General features: G+C 28.4%; 1 protein-coding gene across 1 annotated transcript in view; it reads right to left on the reverse strand.

Moving 5' to 3' along the window:
• Nucleotides 1-20,418, reverse strand: part of LOC107452034 (uncharacterized) — a 151,644-nt gene that overhangs the window by 58,007 nt on the left and 73,219 nt on the right. Inside the window, exon 2 of the mRNA XM_043044315.2 lies at nt 11,049-11,117. Within this exon, the coding sequence (XP_042900249.1) occupies nt 11,049-11,117 (69 nt within the window). The remainder of the gene's footprint in view (nt 1-11,048; nt 11,118-20,418) is intronic.

Below are 20,418 nucleotides of genomic sequence, written 5' to 3' on the forward strand. Positions count from 1 at the left end.
TGGCAATTACTGTAAATATCTCTGTTCAAGTTTGTATTTTCTCTAATCATGGTAATATTATTGTAAAGCTACCACAACGACTGCTTATATTCAAAATGTTTTTAACTCATTGTTGTAATTTCATGATGAATGGGATAGGGGCCGCTGCGCGGTCCAGGTGCCCAGTTGTTTTTAAATAAAGTAAGTAAGTAAGCACAGCGCAGCGCATGAGTCAGTAGTTTTTGCCTCTGACTCATTTCAGCCATTTGGTGAGAATTAAAGTGCATGCGCTTTTTGTAAAAATGTTCGATTTGACCCGTGTTTCTTATGATGGTTTAGTTTGCTTCCTAGCAGTTTTTTACCCTGTTTCGATTCGATTTCATTGTTTATTTGGTCAGGTACGTTTGTGAATTAGTTCTTAATCGTAAATTATTTATTAATTTGAAAAAACAGTTGATTTTCTTTCATTCGTATTTTGATGCCACCAACAATGTCGGTTAACATAAAGAAGTGCATTCAATACAGTGTCACGTACTTGAAGTTTAGATTTGTTCAATCGCCCTCGAACACTCAACTACCCATGAATTTATTTTATAACAAAGTTTAATATAATGAGACAATGGAGCCTTCTCGTTAGCAGAAGCATTTGCAAAATATTCATCCTCACAAACAAAATAAAGATTTGCCATTTTTCTTGAATATCAAAGACAAGTTTCTGAAGGCACCTTTAGCCTCAGACTTACTGACAACCTAATCACAAAAATGCAATGATGGTTTGATAAGTTCTTATAATATATCAAAATTAATTGCTAAATCTGGGAAATGTCATGCCATCGGCAAAGAATTGATACTGCCGGCTGTTAATGAAGTTTTAGGAACAGTTTTACACTATCCAGCCTCATCCGATTTAATCAAAAATATCCCTTGCAATAGTGGGTCGACATGGTGGGTTTTTCGCCGTTTTGAAGAGGGTGGTACCAGATATTTTAGCAGTTTACTGCGTGATTCACAGTCAGTATTTAATAAGAAAAAACCTCAGCTACCGTTTGCATCAGTCATTGCAATATGTTATATCTGCTGCAAACAAAATTCGCAGTAATGTTCTCAATGATTGATTACTCAGACAGCTGTTTAAGAAAAACTATGAAGAATATCGCTTGCTACTACACCGTGATTCGCTGGCTTTCCAAAGGAGCCTTGTCTCAATAGGTTCTTGAATATTTTTGACTCTGTGCTTGAGTTCCTCGAAGACAGAATGTAGCTCTGAGAGACAGATTGCTAGAATTTAAGATAGACGTTGGTGGATTTACTTGCAAAATTAAATGGTGTTAATTTGCAACTTCAAGGTGACAAACTCAATTTGATCTCTATGAAATCAGTTATTTCTACATTTCTAAAAAAACTTATTTTTTGGTAGCAGAAATTTGGTTGGAATGAGTTCAACCAATTTCAAATCTTATCGTATCTTGAAAAGAATGGCGAAATTTCCTCTGATGATACACAAGAATATAGTTAACATCTTGACTCTTTGCACATGGACTTTTCTGACAGTTATAAGTATGTTTTGTTCTGTTTCCTTCAATGGGTTATTAACCCTTTTTTGAATATTGAAACAGAAGAGGTTCAGATTCAGGAGGAATCGGTCAAACTTTCAACTAATGAAGCTTTGAAATGGTGATAACTCACAGAATTTTGGCTTCAAGGTAACATCAGTTGCCTCGACTCTGGACTGTCAAAATTCATTCTTATTTTCAATTTCCTTCCCTTTCTCCTACTTCGTCGAACGTGGATTCAGTGCTGTTATGGATCAAGTCACGAAAAAGAGAAATAGACATGAATGCAACGAGGGGACTTGCGTCTTCACCTCAGCAAAAATATTGAGCCGAACGTGAAGAAATTGGCTATGAACCATCAAGTACAATCATTCCACTGACATAGTAACTTGATTGTTTCGTTGATACTACTTTTATTTTTGGGTGTTTTTTTAATTATCTAATTAAGAACAGGTGACTCTTTTTAAGTATAGTTTTCTTTGTTGTACTATTTTTTTTTCATTACCGTATTTATTTTTATTATGACAAATAGACTGTGATTACCAGCCTGGAGAAAATTATTGAATTAACGCACACATTAAATTTTTAAAAAAAAAACAAGCAAATTTAACGTTTAAAAAATTGCCTAAAAATGCGTCTAATAATTCAGCACACCCCCTCCGTCCTCATGCTCTAAATAACTGGATTATCACAAAGGGGGGCGTTGATATTTTTTTTGCTTATTAAGGGGGCGGCAACATTAAAAAGGTTGAGAATCTATGCCTTAGAGCATGGCCTAAAAACCACTTATTCGGTTAAATTTACTTTTCAGTTTTGCATCCTTTACTAAATGTATGATAAAAAGAACTATTATGTCGAAAACCGGATATTCCGTTAAACCTTTATCATATGAAAAATTACCAAATGAATGGTTTAAATACCGCAGATTTTGGTTTTATTAACTGAACACCAAATGTATATGTTTTATAATCTTAACTTGCATAAGCCATCAAGTAATTTTTTTTAACTTCCAGATAAAACAGAAAGTGATCGATGGCAATTATTTTTATTAAACAAATATGGAAAATTAGATTTAAAATGTTTTTAAATATCAAATAATGTTTTCATCAATAGCTTTGTTTTTCATTCCGACAAAAAGAAGAAGAAAAAAAAACGACGATGGTTAACTGAATAATTTGTAATGGCTTAATTAAACACAGCTCAGCTCGATTAAATTTAAAGAAGTGAACTTTTTCTTATTTCTTAACGGCACGATGTTTTCAGTAGTATTTTTGCTTTTGCATAGTTAATTTGATTTAACTATGCATAATTAGATTTATAACGCTTTCAATTCCCGTTTAAACGAATGAAATAATTTAAAATTTAAAAAGGGAAATATATGTATATATATAAGCTGAAAATTTAGAGAAAACACGGAAAAAATTACAGAAATTACATGAAAATGAACAATAAAAATAACAATAAAAATAACAAGAAACCGGAGGAAAAAAAATTCGAAAAAAGGGAAGAAATTAATAAAATTTCGGAAAATAAATCCAGAAAATATTATTTTCCAGATTTTTATTAATTTTTTTTTTATTATTATTATTTTTCTTTTTCCCCCCTTTTTTCATTGTTCTGTAATTGTTTCCATTTTTTCTCTACATTTGGAACTTATTTTATGAGTTCTATTTACTTGCAGCTTATGCGCAGTAAATAAAACTTACTGTTTTTCTTAATGCCGTATTAAAGTGTAAGTTCATTTACTTTTAAGATGTCAAAAACTTTATAAGTGTAGTTGAAGTAACGGTTAAGTAGTCCACTTTCTGCAAGAGAAGTTCAGGGTACAGATCCCAGCAAGGAAGATTAAATTTTTTCTCTTTTTTTCTTTTTTAAATTTGTTGATAACAATTTAATATGTTTAATTCAATTTTTAAATTACTATTTTTCAATGCAAATTAAAATTTTTTAAGAATTAAATTTTTAAAAACAAAAAAATTAATAAACATTTATTTTTTTCTTTGATTTTTTTAATTTAGTGATACGGATTATTTAAATAAAATTTTGCAATTTTTTTTTGAAATGTCAAAATCAAGTTAAAAAATTTTGTAAATTAAAATGTAAATGCTGTATTTTTTTAAATAATCCGTATAATTAAATTTAAAAATTATAAATATCAATTAAAGTGTTTTGTTTTTAAAAAGTCTTTTTCTCATAAAAAAAGTTAATTTAAATAAAAAAAAATTGGTAATTTATGAGTTGAATAAGACATATTAAATTGTTATCTACGTCTTTAGAAAAGAGAATGAGTGACAAGGTCTTTGAATACCAAACAACTTTATCAGAAGGCGGACAGCCGCTCCGTTTCACCACAAATTCACATCGGCTGAAAAATTTTTGTTCTTTCAAAAGTAAAAATAACTGAAAATTTCATGGGGCATACATCTCTTCTTGACAAGTCTTGCGGCTAATTTGTACCCTATCCAAGCTTTTCAACCATGCTCTTTAATTTAAGCTCACCTTTGTTTTAACAGACATTTTCGATATGTGTTGTGATAATATCTTAATTCCGTAAAGAAATTTTAAAAAAATCTGCAGAAACTTTGATGTTCTGCAGTGCTGGAAGATTTCTGCTACCGGGTTTAATGTGAAGATTGCAATCTCATAAAAAAATATTTTAAAATAAACAATACAGTTCCGTAGCGTTTAAAGGAACTAATTGGGTAAACCGATCTTCAGCGAGTTAGGATAAGATGATTTCACTAGCGGGCAAGCCTCTTCAAACGAGATCCGGGAAGAAGTTCTTCAAGCATATAATTTATTGAAAGTGAAAGTAAACAAGCAACTGTACAAAGCCTGATTGCCTCTGAGCCACCCTAATGAGATCAAAGAATTTGGATTTCGTTAGTGAATCTTCTTAAAGAACCATTTGAACTAAGATGAAACGATAAGCGCATTTTGAATTGTAATGTAATTTTCTAAATTATGAAACGCTTCTGAAATATTTAAAGATTTCATTTTGTTGTGAAGATAAAATAAATTATACTTGTGCTGGGAGATATCTCAATTTTATTATTGTGGTTATTATTGTGATTATCATCCCAATATAAATATTTAATAAAGTATCGTGATTGTTTTTCAGTTTGAATTAATGTTAGAGAGGCTTTTGGAATAATCATTTGACTTTGATTGGACAATAAACGTATTTCGAATTGTAGATGTGTTGAACGAAAAAACGCTTCTGAAATTTACACTTTGAAATGTATTTAAAAATTTCGTATTATTGTGAAGATAAAAGAAATTTTACTTGTTCTGGGAGATATCACAATTTTACTATCGTGATTATCATCCCAATATAAATATTTAATAAAGTATCGTGAGAGTTTTTCAATATGAATCAATGTCAGAGAGGCTTCTGGAATAATCCTTTAACTTTTGAACATGGATGGGACAATAGACGCATTTCAAATTGTAGTTGTGTTAAAGGAAAAAAACGCTTCTGAAATTTATATTTTGAAATATATTTAAAAATTTCGTATTATTGTGAAGATAAAAGAAATTTTTCTTGTACTGGGAGATATCACAATTTTATTATCGTTATTATCATTCCAATATAAATACTTAATAAAGTATCGTGAGAGTTTTTCAGTTTAAATCAATGTCAGAGGGGATTTTGGAATAACCATTTAACTTTGATGGAACAATAAGCGTTTTTCAAACTGTAGATGCACTAAATGAAAAAAAAAAACTTTTCTGAATACTATATTTTGAAATATTTTAAAATTTCGTATTAGTGAGAAGATAAAAGGAATTTTGTGCTTGGAGATATCACAATTTTACTATCGGGATTATCTTCAAAATATAAATACCAAATATATCGTGATAGTTTTTCAATTTGAAGGAATGTTAGAGAGGTTTCTCGAATAATCATTTAACTTTGAGTTATCATCATTTAAGTCATCATTATAATCAGTTATAATCATTTAGCATCATTAACAACAGGAGCATTTCAAAAAATCGATTTCTAAACTATGGGGCAAGAATGGGATGCTAAAAGAATCATTCACTATATTTTTGAATTTTTTTAAAAAAAATACGGATTAATCTCAGAAGTCAAAGTTGGTTGATTAAGAGCAGCGTTGAAGGAACTCATCCGTAGAAAACTCAAATCTATGATTAAAATTCCACCTGTGTTGAAAAATCGTTTAATATCCTGATTTTGGGCAAAATACTCAGCAAATCATAAAAAAAGTCTATTCACTTTTTTTACTTATTCGTTACTTCTTTTATTAGCGTTAGTTACTTCTTTTATTTACATATTGCTATTTTTATATTTTCTACAGGTAAATTGGCGTATCTTAAACATTACTTCATGCATGAAAATCAGTTTTGATTTAATATGATATACATTCGTTTTAGAGCAAATTAAACTTGAAAAAACAAACCTACACTTTCTAAAGCTGTATTGCTTTAATAATCCCATCTGAGCTTATTTTTGATGCGAATGTGATGCTATAAGTGGATTATTGCTGTAATAATCCCTTTTCCACATGAAAAATGTTTCAAATTTTTTTTAAAACTTTATTTTCAGCGATATCTTATCTTTACATTCAATCTTTATAAACGTTTCATAATAGTGATAAAGACAATAAAATTGCCAAAAGGTTTCTTAAACTTAATGCTGAATTTGTNAAGAACATTTCGAAAAATTGATTTCTGAACAATAGGACATGAATGGGATGCTAAAAAAGATCATTCACTGTATTTCTGAATTTTTTTTTAAAAATACGGATTAATCCCAGAAGTCAAAGTTGGTTGATTAAGAGCAGCGTTGAAGGAACTCATCTGTTGAAAACTCAAATCTATGATTAAAATTCCTCCTATGTAATGTGTTGAAAAATCGTTGAATATCCTGATTTTGGGCAAAATACTCGGCAAATCATAACAAAAGTCCAAAATTTATGTATTCACTTTTTTTTATCTATTCGTTACGTCTTTTATTAGCTTTCGTTACTTCTTTTCATTCAAATATTACTATTTTTCAGATTTCCTACAGATAAATTAGCGTATCTTAAACATTACTTCATGCATGAAGATCAGTTTTGATTTCATATGATATACATTCGTTTTAGAGCAAATTAAACTTGAAAAAACAAACCTACACTTTCAAAAGTTGTATTGTTCTAATAATCCCATCTGAGCTTATTTTTGATGCGAATTTTATGCTATAAGTGGATTATTGCTGTAATAATCCCTTTTTCACATGAAAAATGTTTCGAATTTTTTTTTTTTGAAACTTTATTTCCAGCGATAACTAATCTTTACATTCAATCTTTATATACATTTCGTAAGAGTGATATAAACAATAAAACTCTCAAAAGATTTCTTAAATTTAATGCAGAATTTGTTGTTTAAGTGAAACATTAGTGCATTGGACTCAGAATGTTTAGTGTAATAGAGTCATTTTTTAGGCATTAAGTAAAAAGTCTGAATGTAACATTCGATGTTTTAAAATTATAAAGTGTTTTTTCTTTAACAATTTGTTTATTCTATCATTAAAAAGATGAATTCGAGAAAAGCGACAGTAAAGTTTTGATGATGATTGCAAAAAATAGTACATTTTGAATTTTTAGGAATTAAATAAAAACATTTCTGAGACATTATTTTTTGGAAAATAATGATTGTTTAGAGAAAGAACCCTTTAGAAAGAAGATTTTCTTTTCTTTTTCTGCGTTATGCAGAAAATTTCGTGTTGCATTTCTTTCCAATTTAAAGCGAAAGCAATAGATATAGCTGAAGTAATTTGATGGCAAATGTAAATATAAAAAAAAAATTCCATATCGAAATTTCGCGTGAAATAATGAGCTTTCAAATACATCCAAATAATTTAAAAACCTTATCGCACTTTAGATAATGGATTATTACCAACTTTATGACGCGGATATATATAAAACACAAACAATTCCACGCTAAAAAAGCAAATTATTTTTAAAGTTTGATAATAAAACCTGATTTTCATCTTTTCGAGAATCAACTCATGCGTTTTCTTAAATAGAATATTTCAAACACTTTCCGAATGTATGTCCTTAATCCATGCGTGAGATATATTCCAAATAAAAGTTTTGTCGAAGAAACAGTGATCCGAGCCATTGCAATTCCGTTGTTTCCGTCTGATGAGAATTCCTCGAATTGTTTTCCAAATTCTCCGCCAGAAGTTGGAAAAACTCGTAAAATCTACTCAGGAGCATGACAAACTGCCCAAAAATCTGCATAAATTCTGCTAATAAGATAATTTATAAGCGCATCACACCCTCGTTTCCTCTTGTCAGTTTTGGTTGCTTGACCTTTGTTGTTTTCAGTATCATGTCTTATTAGGAGACAAAAAACTCATCTTTGGTATGAATTTGTTCTGCAACGAAGAATACTTTTCTTTGCGTTATTGATTTAGGAAGTTGTAAAATGCGTGGAAGAATCACACTTTCTTCCTTTCCTACTTACATTATCGTCAATTTTGATCTATGTTTATGAAAGTGACGAAACTGTATAGGAAAAATATATCTTTGATTTGATTTAAAATCACAAATGCGATTATTTTTTGATTGCCGACTTTTTTTCTCAATGTCATATGTTATTGAAAACAGAAAACTCATTTTATCGTATACATTTATTCTGAAACGAAGATCACTTCCTTATGGATAAGTAGAAATATGTAATGTGGAATAAGTTTAAATTTGTTAGTATACGTCCTTCCTTTTACACTTACATCACTTCATTTGTATAAATACAAAAGAAACAAACAAAAAAAAATACAACTTTTGATTCATCTATAAAAACTCAACTGGGGTTGCAGAAAACTTTATACTGGAATGAAAGTTTTCTAAAAAATATAAATTAAATTGAAATAAAACCTGATTCGATGCAAAGTTAGGGTTGGTGCTTGCGTGTTTATAGCTGGAAAGTTACAGTATCATAATTATATTATATTACACAGATTTAAGACCATGAGAAAACAAATAAGAAATATCAATTAAAATTGTCAATTGAATTGATATTGTCTGAGTTTATTAATTTTCTATTATAACTAATAAAATTGTTTTTTTAATAGTTTAATTTTTATTATTAGTTTTTGATATAACTCAAATATGCTAAGGGCATATTTAGTGGGCTAAAATCCGTATAGTACAAAAAATTCTCTATCTGTATGGTTCAAATTATAGCATGCACAGAAAGATTTCTTTTCAAAACAAACAGTCGTATTAACATACGTGAAACAAATATTTTAACAATAAATATTGGAAAAATTAAATTATTTTAGTGATCAAAAATGGCAAATTATGGGCTAAAATTAAAAAAAAAATTTAATTTTGTGGGGGTATTTGCACTGTACAAAAAACACTAAAATTAAAACAGTTGTGTTGTAAGTCAATAAATTAAAAAATTTAAAAATCAATCACACGAGAAAATTTTCAAAATTTTCAAAAAAATCACTGAAAACTCACAAGTTTAAAAAAAATCTCTTTTTTGTTCCATGATGCAGGTGTACACTTTTCATAGAATACTTTACTCTATAAAAAATTTATATTAATATGACCATGATATACCCCTTCTTTTCGGACTATTGTTACAAGTAATTAGTACAATTGAACCGCAATAGCTTCAAGAACAATCAAAACACTACTGATAATGAATGTCTTTTTAACGTTCGTTTCTATTCAAAATAACTTGTCACAATTTTATTACAATAAATATTATTCTGTGTCTGTCAGATTTGGTCACTGGTAGGACAGAGTTGGGGTCATTACATGGTGAATACTATTTTACAAGGTCACTTTTTATGTTCAACATCTAGCATTAGTTTTGAGATTGTTAGGGAATTTCAAGTCTAATCTTCATCTTATATCTAGTTAGTAAGAAATTAATATGCGATGTATGTATGTCAATAATTTTAAAATTAAATGTTAAGAAAATCGACTTTTGATAGCAAAGAATTTCAAAACGAACGAACGAACTCCATATCAAAAAGACCTCAAATCTATTGTTACCTTTCTTTCAAATAAGCTGTTAATGGTCTCTTTCCAAAGTAAGTACTTATTATGATTGGAAAAACGTAACGGCGATGTTTTTTTATAGCATATTTTTTAAAATTATTGCATTTTAGATTTCAGACACATGATCATATGGAAACAAATCAATCGAAAAAATATATTTAAAAAACAGGCCAGAAATGTTAGGAACGCTTTATTGGTATTGGTATTCATTTTAGAGTTTAAACTAGAGTTTGGCACAAAATTTACTCGATTACATTAATTGATTGTAATAATTAATTTACTCGTAATCATGATTACGGCAAATCATAATTTTGATTTACAACTGTAATCATGATTGTAATCGTGATTACAACTTCCTATAGTTTTGAATATTATTGTAATCTTGATTACAAGTAGTCAAAACATGTAATTGCATGTAATTATTATTACAAGTCGTCAACATGATAATTGATTACTATAAACGACCCCCAACTGTTTTTAAACACTTTTTGAGCTGTACTGTTATAAATTTCTAGGAAAAATGGTTAAATAAAAATTTTTTTGATTGTTATTGTACCGTATTGAAGCAAAATAGTCAAATAACCGTAAATAAGATGGTATTTAAACTATTAATTGTGACAAAAACCATTTATAAACTGCTTTCACCTAACACGGTTAAGCAGCCAGAATTTTATGGCACCAACTTCATCCAAGTAATGAAGCCCACATAGTTCCTTGCAGATTGGTACATATTAAAGCCGAGAGGGCTAAGCTGTCAGTCTCGTGACCAACAGAACGGTAGCTCGAGTCCCTGCGTTAACATCAGAAAGCTTCCTTCATTTCCTTTCAACACATGAAGAGTCTCCAGTGTCCTACTTTCCCCAATTTGTGACCATAGACAATAAGAATACGATACTCTCACTCACGGGTAGATGGCAGCACAAATTAGGGAGTGCATGACATTGGTAACTCTTCTTGGATTGAAGGGAATATTGTGGTGTCAACGCTGGGACCCGCACCACAGTTCTGTTGGAAGTGAGATTGACATATTAATCATCTCGGCTATAATATTTACTCAAATGCAGGGAAATATTCATTAGTTGGAGAGATAAAATTTTGGTTTTTTAACCGTGTTAGATGAAATCAGTTAATAAACGGTTTTTTTTCTTAGTTAACAGTTTGAATCTCATCTTATTATTGGCTATTTGACTGTTTTGTTTAAATATGGTAAAATAACAATTAAATAAATCGTTAACCATTTTTTTCCGAGAAATTTCTAACAATGTAGGCAAAATATAAAACAATTCTCACATTTCATGCTGTGTTCTTAACAGCTTTTATCATTTAATTAGACTACCTGGGTATTCCATAGAATGACTAGGCAAACTATATAATAATTTTTATACACTTCGCCTAAAAATGCCAGACATTCTATTGAATGCCAATATTTCATACAGTGACAGTAATAACATATATATTTAATATCTTGAAAAGTTTATATGGTACTTACATGAAAAAATACAAGGCAGCAGACTATAGGTTGTTATAAGCAGCAATAATATCCTCATTTGAAAGGAAACTGTAAAAAAAAAAATTAAATACAAAGTTGTATTATATTCTAAAAACTTATAAGTAAGAAGAATAATGTTTTGCTAACATTTTAAAAATTACAGTGCATTCAAATTTTAGTAAAAAAGAATAATAACGTAGTAAAACATAGAATCCTAATTGCGAAGCAAATATTAGACTTAATTAGAATTTTATGAAGTTTTACATAGATTATTTATTTTGAAGTACCAATAAAACTTAGTTAATCTGTTTCCTCAAAATATTACTTAAGTTGAAATATTACTTAAGTTTTTGTAAAAATAAATTAAGAAAATTTCAAAATTTTGAACTTACAGAATCTATTGTGGTTTTGATAAATTTTTTTATTAGAAATACTCAAAAGAATAAATAAATAAGCAAGCGATTAACAAACAGAAACATTAAAGAACGAGAAAGCGATAATTGAAGACATTTTTCAATAAATTATTGATCCTCACGTGATCGCAATTTCTGATGCTAGTTCGTTGTAATTTTTAAAATATGTAAACGTAAATTTTTGTTTAAAAACCTTTGTCTGATTTTCTTCATTTTTTTTTCTTTTTTAAGAAATGTATCTGATTTTTTCCACAAATATTTGAAAATTAGAGAATAATTTAAAAAAAAAAAGTTTAACATTTGTGATCATTTGCTCTAAGAATCATATATTTCTCATTTAAAGCTTTTCTTCGTAGGCTTTGTTGTAAAGAAAATAATGTTTTTTGCGATAATATGCTAACTTCATAATTATAAATTTCAAAAAGTTTTTTTATTCTGCAGATATTTAAAAATTAGAGAACGATTTAAAAAAAAAGTTTAACGTTTGTGATCGTTTGCTCTAAGAATCATACTTTTCATTTAAAGCTTTTCTTCGTAGGCTTTGCTGTCAAGAAAAATAATGTTTTTTGCGATAATATGCTGATTTTATAATTGTGAATTTCAAAAAGTTTTTCATGGTTGCATTTTGCGAATAATGAAAATGAAATAAAATATCAATATGAAGAAAAAAACGTTTGCGATCCAGTTTTTTAATATTTGAATACGGAATTGTTTGATTTCATAAAAATTTACAAAGAAAGAATTGTCAATAAATCTAAATAATTTTCAAGGAGGTAAAATGTTGCCAAGCTAGTGGTATCTCAAACAGCAAAATACTAAAAAGAACTTTTTTTTTATTCAATAAAAATAAGTCGATTCGTGACACGTTCTGAATTAAAGTTATTCTGTGTCAACGAATTGATTGAAATCTCTTGTAATAGGTTGATATAATTGTGAGTTTCAAAAAGTTTTTCATGACTGCTAGGTTACATTTTGCAAATAATGAAATAGGAATAAAATTACAATATAAAAAAAAGCATTTGCGATCAAGTTTATAAATATTTGAATACATACTCCCTTACTGAATTGTTTGAATTCATTAAAATGTTTAAAAAATTAAAGAACTATTAATAAATCTAAATGTTTTTTAAGCAGGAAAAATTTCGCCTAACTGGTGGTATCTCAAACAGTAAAATAGTTTTTTTAGAAAATATTGCTCCATTACTTTTCACAGTAAGATAGTGTATATATAAGATCAACGATTTACTTTAAATGTAAGTTGTAAGTTTCTTAATATTTGAATACTTACTCCACTACTAAATTGTTTGAATTCAAAAGAATGTACAAAAAAAAAAAGAATTATTAATAAAAATATTTTTTAAGGAAAAAAAATGTTGCAAAACTGGTAGTATCTCAAACAGTAAAATGTTTTTTTAAAAAAAATACTTAAAATATTGCTCTATCTCTTTGTTATGTAAGATAGTGTATACATTATAAGATCAATTATTTACTTTAAATGTAAGATTTTACGGAAGGTAGTAGTTTTTTTTTATTATTTTGAATAAAAATAAGTCGATACGTTATGAATAAAAAGTCATTCTGTGGCAAAAAGTGGCTTGTTTTCTAAAGTTGGAAAGCTGTTGTAATATATATTTTTTATAAAAAATGCACGATAACAAAGGTTTATTTTCTTACTATTTTCATAATAACAGTTTTCAACTATAAACTTAGTTTGAAATTTATTCCCTGATTATTTAAATAACTATATAGCATACCGGTTCTCTAAAAATTAAAACACACATTTTATGCATTCTTTATTGATTCTGAGAATCAGTTCAAAATTTTAATAGAAAAAACTCGTTTCACTTTTTATATCCAAGAAATTTATATTATACAAATTATAAACAATATATAATTTATATTTCTTATATATGTTTTGTATAAGAGCCGATTACCTTATTGGAATAAAAAAATAGACTTGTAAAGAAGTGAATGCTAATGAAGGTTTAATTGTTAACGCAGATCTATTGTAATTTGATTGACAGTTATATTTATTTGATGACTAAATACTTTTAAAAAACCTAAATTAAAGCTAACTGTATAATTAAGCAGCTAAATGTGCTTTTAAATCCATAAAAAAGGAATATTTTATTCTTTATATTTACTTTATTAATTAAAATTATCATTAAAATTTTTTGTCGTAACTTTATTTACTAAATAGTATTTTTTCCCTTTCTTTCTAATGAGTAAAATACATATAGTTTTCTTTTTTTTCTCAGAAAATCGGTTAGGAATTTTTACTATTTAAAGGTTTGATTTGTTGATAATTTCTCATTTATTTATTTAAACCAGGAACTAGAAATTTCATTAAAGAAGACCTTATACAAATTTAGAGAATTTTTAATTTATGATTCAATTTAACTGAATTGAACATTTGCCAAGCAATGATCATTTCAGCTGCTCACAGAAGAAGCAAGCGATGAGATGCTCCCCATATTCCATCTCCACCATACAAGCCTGGATCGAAAACTTCCTTTCGTAAAAAAATAATAATAAACTTTTACTGATAATTTAAATCAAACAAATGTTCAATTTAGCGGAAATTGAATTTGTCCCACTTGATTTATGAATAAATATATTCGAATCACATTCTGCAAATTTATAAATTTTTATATCTGCTTTTATAACCTTTGTTATATAGTTAATGAAAAGAATTGATGTAAATTATTTCAAAAACTTTTGTTCAATTCAGCAAATGAAGCTGATTCGCCGAAAACAACTGTATTGTGAATTTCGCTGGTACAAGGTGAGTTTTAGTAGAATAAATTTACAAAATAAGGTATAATAATATTAAATATGGTAAAATAAGATTCGATATATGTTCAAAGTATAGTATATGATAATATGAGAGCTGTTGGGATGTTTTCAAACAATATATAAATTATTTTTTACAGACATGTGATACAATAAGAATGAAAAATACTGAATTAGAGAGAAGATGCCTATTTGTCAGAATATTTTGAGATATTAATGCACAACTACACTAAACAATACTGAAGGCACTGCTAAAAGAAATACAGAAAAAAATCTCAGATGTATTTCTAATGTAAGTTTGTTTCTAATATCCAAAACATGAATATTTTATGTTTGTTTATTTTATTAATTAAATTGTTTTGAAAATAAAGTCTTATAATTTTATTTTCAAAATATTTTTTTCTTCGAGTTCATCTTATGAATAAATATATATATTGTTTTCTTTTTCCCAGAAGACCGGTAACGAATTTTAACGATTTATCTTATTAAGAGGTTTGATTTGTTGATATTACTGCTCATTTATCTGTTTAACTTGCACGAATGCCTTGTGATTTTCGGATAACAAACAGAGCAATACCTCGATTACATTTTATTCCCTTCAAACCATTGTTTCAATGTAATAAACACCCGGTAAAGAACTTCTCGCACACAACGCATTTTGAGCAACCGTTCTATGCTTCTATTCTCTTAAAGCTCATGTATCTTAATTCCGGAATCAATATAGGAAAAGAAAAACGGTTGCAAATTATCCAAACAAATCATTCATTCCAACTGAACAAAAACATACTAAATCGTAAATCAAAAATGAAACGAGTTTAAAAAAAAGAAAGAAAAAAGGAAACGCTTGGACGTACATATTTAGATTGTTCCAGGTAAAAGTTAGAGGTCAAGGAAAAGAGATTTTTAATCTTGTACTTAGATCAATTTGCTCGTCGGATTAGAGTAGGGACTGGGCGATCTTATAGGGTGAACAATGGAACATATTTCGCCTTGAGATATGTTCGTGTTTGTTTTTTCCGCTGGTCGTGGGGTGTCATTCTCTTTGTACCACTTCCACGTATTTCAGAGATAAAGAGAAAATTGCTATAAAATTTCCAAGTTTACTTTGAGTTGAATTCTTATATGAAGAGATCACATGATTTTTCAATTATACTTCATTTCGACTTTAAATCACGCAAAAAACGTTTTATTTCAGTAGAAAAAATGTTTTCGTTGGCATTATAATCTATCATACTTAAATAAGTGCATCAAGGTCAGGCTTTTTTTTTTGTGTTAAATGCATACTTAAACGATATAGCTTTGAAATCGAATTTTTTTTTTATTCAATGCTTGCCTATTCATTGCCGAGTCATTTCTAGGAAAAAATGGTTAAATAACAATTTATTTAAATGTTATTTTACCATATTCAAGCGAAATAGTCAAATAACCATCAATAAGATGGTATTCAAGCTGTAAACTGTGAGAAAAAGTGTTTATTAACTCCTTCCATCTAATACGGTTAAACAACCAGAATTTCACTGCACCAACTCAGTCCACCTAATGAAGCCACTTAGTTCCTTGCAGTTTGATACATATTATGGACGAGAGGAATAATCTGTCAATTTCATGATCGCCTGAACGGGGGTTCAAGCTCCAGCAACACCACAACATTCCCTTCAATGCATGAAGAATTTCCAGTGTCCTGCAATCCCCAATTTGTGACCCTGGACCATTAGAATAAGATATGGCTGCATCATAAATTTTCCTAACACAAAAAAAATCTAATATTTCTCATCTCTTTCGATAGGTGAAACAACCAGATAAAATAATTAAACTACATTGCACGGTCCATTTAATAAATTCAAAACTCTACCGCAACCTAACTCTAATACCCATTACCTAACAAAAAACCTAGCTCCTATGCTCAGTTAAATTTCTTTTTTATGGTTTTGAAACCTTGCTAGTTGAAAATGGTTAAAAAAACATTTAGTTTCATATTTATGATTTTTAACCATACTAATTGTAAACGATTTCAAAACCATAAAGGTAAAAAAAAATGTTCTTTATCATAAACTTTACTGTTAATTGGATCATCAGACTGCTACCGGTTATTTTACCTGAATTTTGGAATGGCATTTTAACCGTCTTGATTTGTAGGTGATAATACAACTGAATGTAGGTGAATCTACTGTACATATATAGATTGTAACATGATTGTTCCTGACTGTATGTGAAATATTGAATAGTATGCTTATAACTGAATAAATACTATCATATAGCTAACTATCATATAATCATATAATACTATCATATAGTTTTCGTATCTTTCTCTAAACTGCCGAAACCGAAAGTTTTATTAATTATTCAGAGTTCCCTAAAAAGAATTAAAGTAGGAAGAGTTTTGATTTTACAACAACCCTTCATTCCGAATTTAAGTGAATCACTTGAAGAATGTTTTGTTTAGCTTATTTAAATATTATTTTCCCAAGATTATAACTTGTAAAATTCATATAAGTACATCAAGGCCAGGCATTCTCGTTTGGGTACATAATGTTCCGTTCACTTAAACGATGAATTTATTTTAACTACATAGGTTGGGCCTTTTTGAATTTACTCGATTTTATTGTTTTCCAAAATAATATAGCGTGAGAGTTTAAATTATTCCGTTGACTCACTTCTGTAACAAAAAACTTCAAAACTAAAATGTATATGCATGGGGAATAGTGAGCTATTAATTAAACATATGTGAAACCTATGCGCCCAATATGGTTATAAATAAATGAATGTAGATCTTTAAATGTGAATAGTATATTTACAACAGAATATATAGTGAATAATATGCTTATACCTGAATAGATGCGAACATATAAAGAACAGTATGCTTAAAACTGAATAGTGTGCTGAATGTATAGTTTATGCATTGTGTAGTTATAACTAATGCAGATACAGTATATGAAATTATGTATGAAATGACAATATATATGAATTTATATGTTATGAATGTATAGTGAATTACAACCAATTATGAATGTTATGAATGTATACTTTTGTATGATAACAAATTATTTGTATGATAACAAATAATTTCACACTATTACATGTAAACATTACAAATAAACATTGAGTGTAAAAAATTTTTTAAAGGCTAGTTTGTTGCATTAGTTGATCCAGGAGTTCCCTTGTCTTCTGCCTTGGGTTCAAAATTACAAGGTTACGGAAATGAAAATTGATAGTCGTAAAATCAGGATTGTGTCGGTCAAATTTTATGGAACCACTAGATGCGCAAGATTCTTCTTAAATAGTTGTTAAGAAATACTTGCAGTTTTTTCATGTTTTTTTATACCAGTGTATCAGATTCATATAGGACAAATTTAACATAAGTATTGAAATTTCTAATTTTTTAAACATTTGTTATGTTTTTGTTTTTTTAGAATTTATTGAGAATAGCTTCGGGCTTTGTTTACTCTATTTAGTATATCTTCATCAGTTCCTCCGTTGTTGTTAATTATACTTCCAAGATACGTAAAACTGCCTACCTCCTCTAGATTACATTTTCTAAGAATATGTCATTTACTAGCTTAGGATTAATTTAATGAATTTCTAACAGTGTAATAACAATTCCGTTTGCTGTTGAGAACTTATGTTATAGTGAACTTTTATTCCATGAAAATTAATTAAACAAAGCGATATTTTTTTGACGCTGTCTGTTGGAATGCGATTCATGGAAACATGTGATTCAAAATAAAATCGAATATCTTGTTCTGAGCAAGAACAAAAAGGCATTTATTTTATTGTCATCTTTCTCAATTTTTATTTTATGTATTTATTTTTTTGGTGAACAGTCAAGTATAGGCCATTCAACTGCATTTGTTATGACGTTTCGAAATGTACGCGTCCCAAACACGTAGGTATCAAAATATATGAGGAAGCACCGTGATCTTGAAATATGATGAAAGAGAGAGTGGAGGAGAAAAATTACAGAAATGTCGATCTGAAAATCGTCAAACAATAGAAAAGAAAAAATAAATCGAAAAAAAAACACACACCACCCCNAATTTGTAACCCTGGACCATTAGAATAAGATACTCTCATTCACACATAGATGGCTGCATCATAAATTTTCCTAACACAAAAAAGTCTAATATTTCCCATCTCTTACGATAGGTGAAACAACCAGATAAAATAATTAAACTACATTCCACAATTCATTTAATGAAACAAAACTCTACCACAACCTAACTCCAATACCCATTACCTAACGAAAAATCTAGCTCCTATGTTCAATTAAATTTCTTTTTTATGGTTTTGAAACCATGCTAGTTAAAAATGGCTAGAAAAACATTTAGTTTCGTATTCATGATTTTTTAACCATGCTAATTGTAAACGATTTCAAAAACGTAAAGGTAAAAATATGTTCTTTGCCATAAACTTTACAGTTAGTTGGATGACCAGACGGCTACGGGTTATTTTACCTCAATTTTGGAATGACATTTTAACCGTCTTGAATTGTAGGTAATAATACAACTGAATGTAGGTGAATCTACTGTACATGTATAGATCGTAACATGATTGTTCCTGACTGTATGTGAATCTATTGTATATAGGCGGAAATTTGCTCATAATTAATTGAATTACTGCGAATACATAGAGAATAATGTGCTAAATATTTGTGAATTTATAGTGGATAGTATGCATGTGAATATAAACAAAGGTATAATAACGCTTGAAATTTCAATGTATAAGAATATATAGCGTGAAGAAAACTGTTAAAATTTCAGAAAAAAACTACCAGCTGTTTTGCCGGTGTAAAACCGTTAATTTCACAGAAAAATATTGTTTTAATACAACCCCATGTTTTTATTTAACAATTATTGTAAAAATTTTTTAACTGTGCTGTTATTTAAAAAAAAAACTCTGTAAAATTTTTTTCAGTGATGGTTTGTGTGAGACGAGGGCTTCATTCTTTCAACAGTCGACGCTGTGATTTGATCGACGCTGTGATTTGAATCTAAGTCAGCTCAGTAGGAGCCGTGTTCTCTCCTGTGCTACCGCAGCTTCAGTGTCTCAGTATGACAAAAAATTCTTAAACTGTTTTTATCTTAAAAGTCTGACTCATTGAAATAATATTTTAAGTGTAATAAAAATGCTTAAAACTATAATTGTCCACCAAAAGGTTTGGCAACTTAAAAAGTTATATCTAAAGAAATATAATAATCAGGTAAAGTATCAACTTGACAGAAAATTCGAATCATAATTTTACATACACAACGTTCAAAACCTTAAAACAATTTCTAAAACATAAAAGCGAGAATGAGAAATAATCGTAAAATGATTTTAAAAAAGAGTTATCATACGATTTTAGAGTTATCTTACGATAAGCAAAACAGCATGGTAAAAACTAGAATTTGAAATGTCGGTTTTTATCCGTTTATAAAAACAGACAAACCGTTTTTTAAACAGTTCTTTTCTGTAAAAAATACGTTTTACTTCGGTAGAATTTAAAATTACTTTTTACTATATTTAGTGAACATTGTGCTTATAAATGACTGTTTAAGAACATAAATATTGAATAGTATGCTTATAAATGACTGTATAAGAGCATAAATATTGAATAGTATGCTCACAAATGACTGTTTAAGAACATAAATATTGAATAGTATGCTTATAAATGACTGTTTAAGAACAAAAATATTGAATAGTATGCTTATAAATGACTGTTTAAGAACATAAATATTGAATAGTATGCTTACAAATGACTGTTTAAGAACATAAATATTGAATGATGTGCTTATAACTGAATAAATACGATCATATAGCTAACTTTTCGTATCTCTCTCAAAACTGCCGAAATCGAAAGTTTTATTAATTATTCTGAGATCCCTAAAAAGAATTAAAGTATGAAGACATTTGATTTTACAACAACCCTTCATTCCGAATTGAAATGAATGGCTTGAAGAATGTTTTGTTCAGCCTGTTTAAATATTATTTTTCCGACATTATAATCTGTAAAATTTATATCAGTACATCAAGTTCAGACATTCTCGTTTGGGTACATAATGTTCCGTTCACTTAAACGATAAATTTATTTTAACTACGTAGGTTGTGCCTTTTGGAATTTACGCGATTTTATTGTTTTCCAAAATAATATAGCGTGAGAGTTTAAATTATCAGTTGACTCTCTTCTA

The sequence above is a fragment of the Parasteatoda tepidariorum genome, chromosome 1 (assembly GCF_043381705.1).
Source record: "Parasteatoda tepidariorum isolate YZ-2023 chromosome 1, CAS_Ptep_4.0, whole genome shotgun sequence".
Taxonomy (NCBI): domain Eukaryota; kingdom Metazoa; phylum Arthropoda; class Arachnida; order Araneae; family Theridiidae; genus Parasteatoda; species Parasteatoda tepidariorum.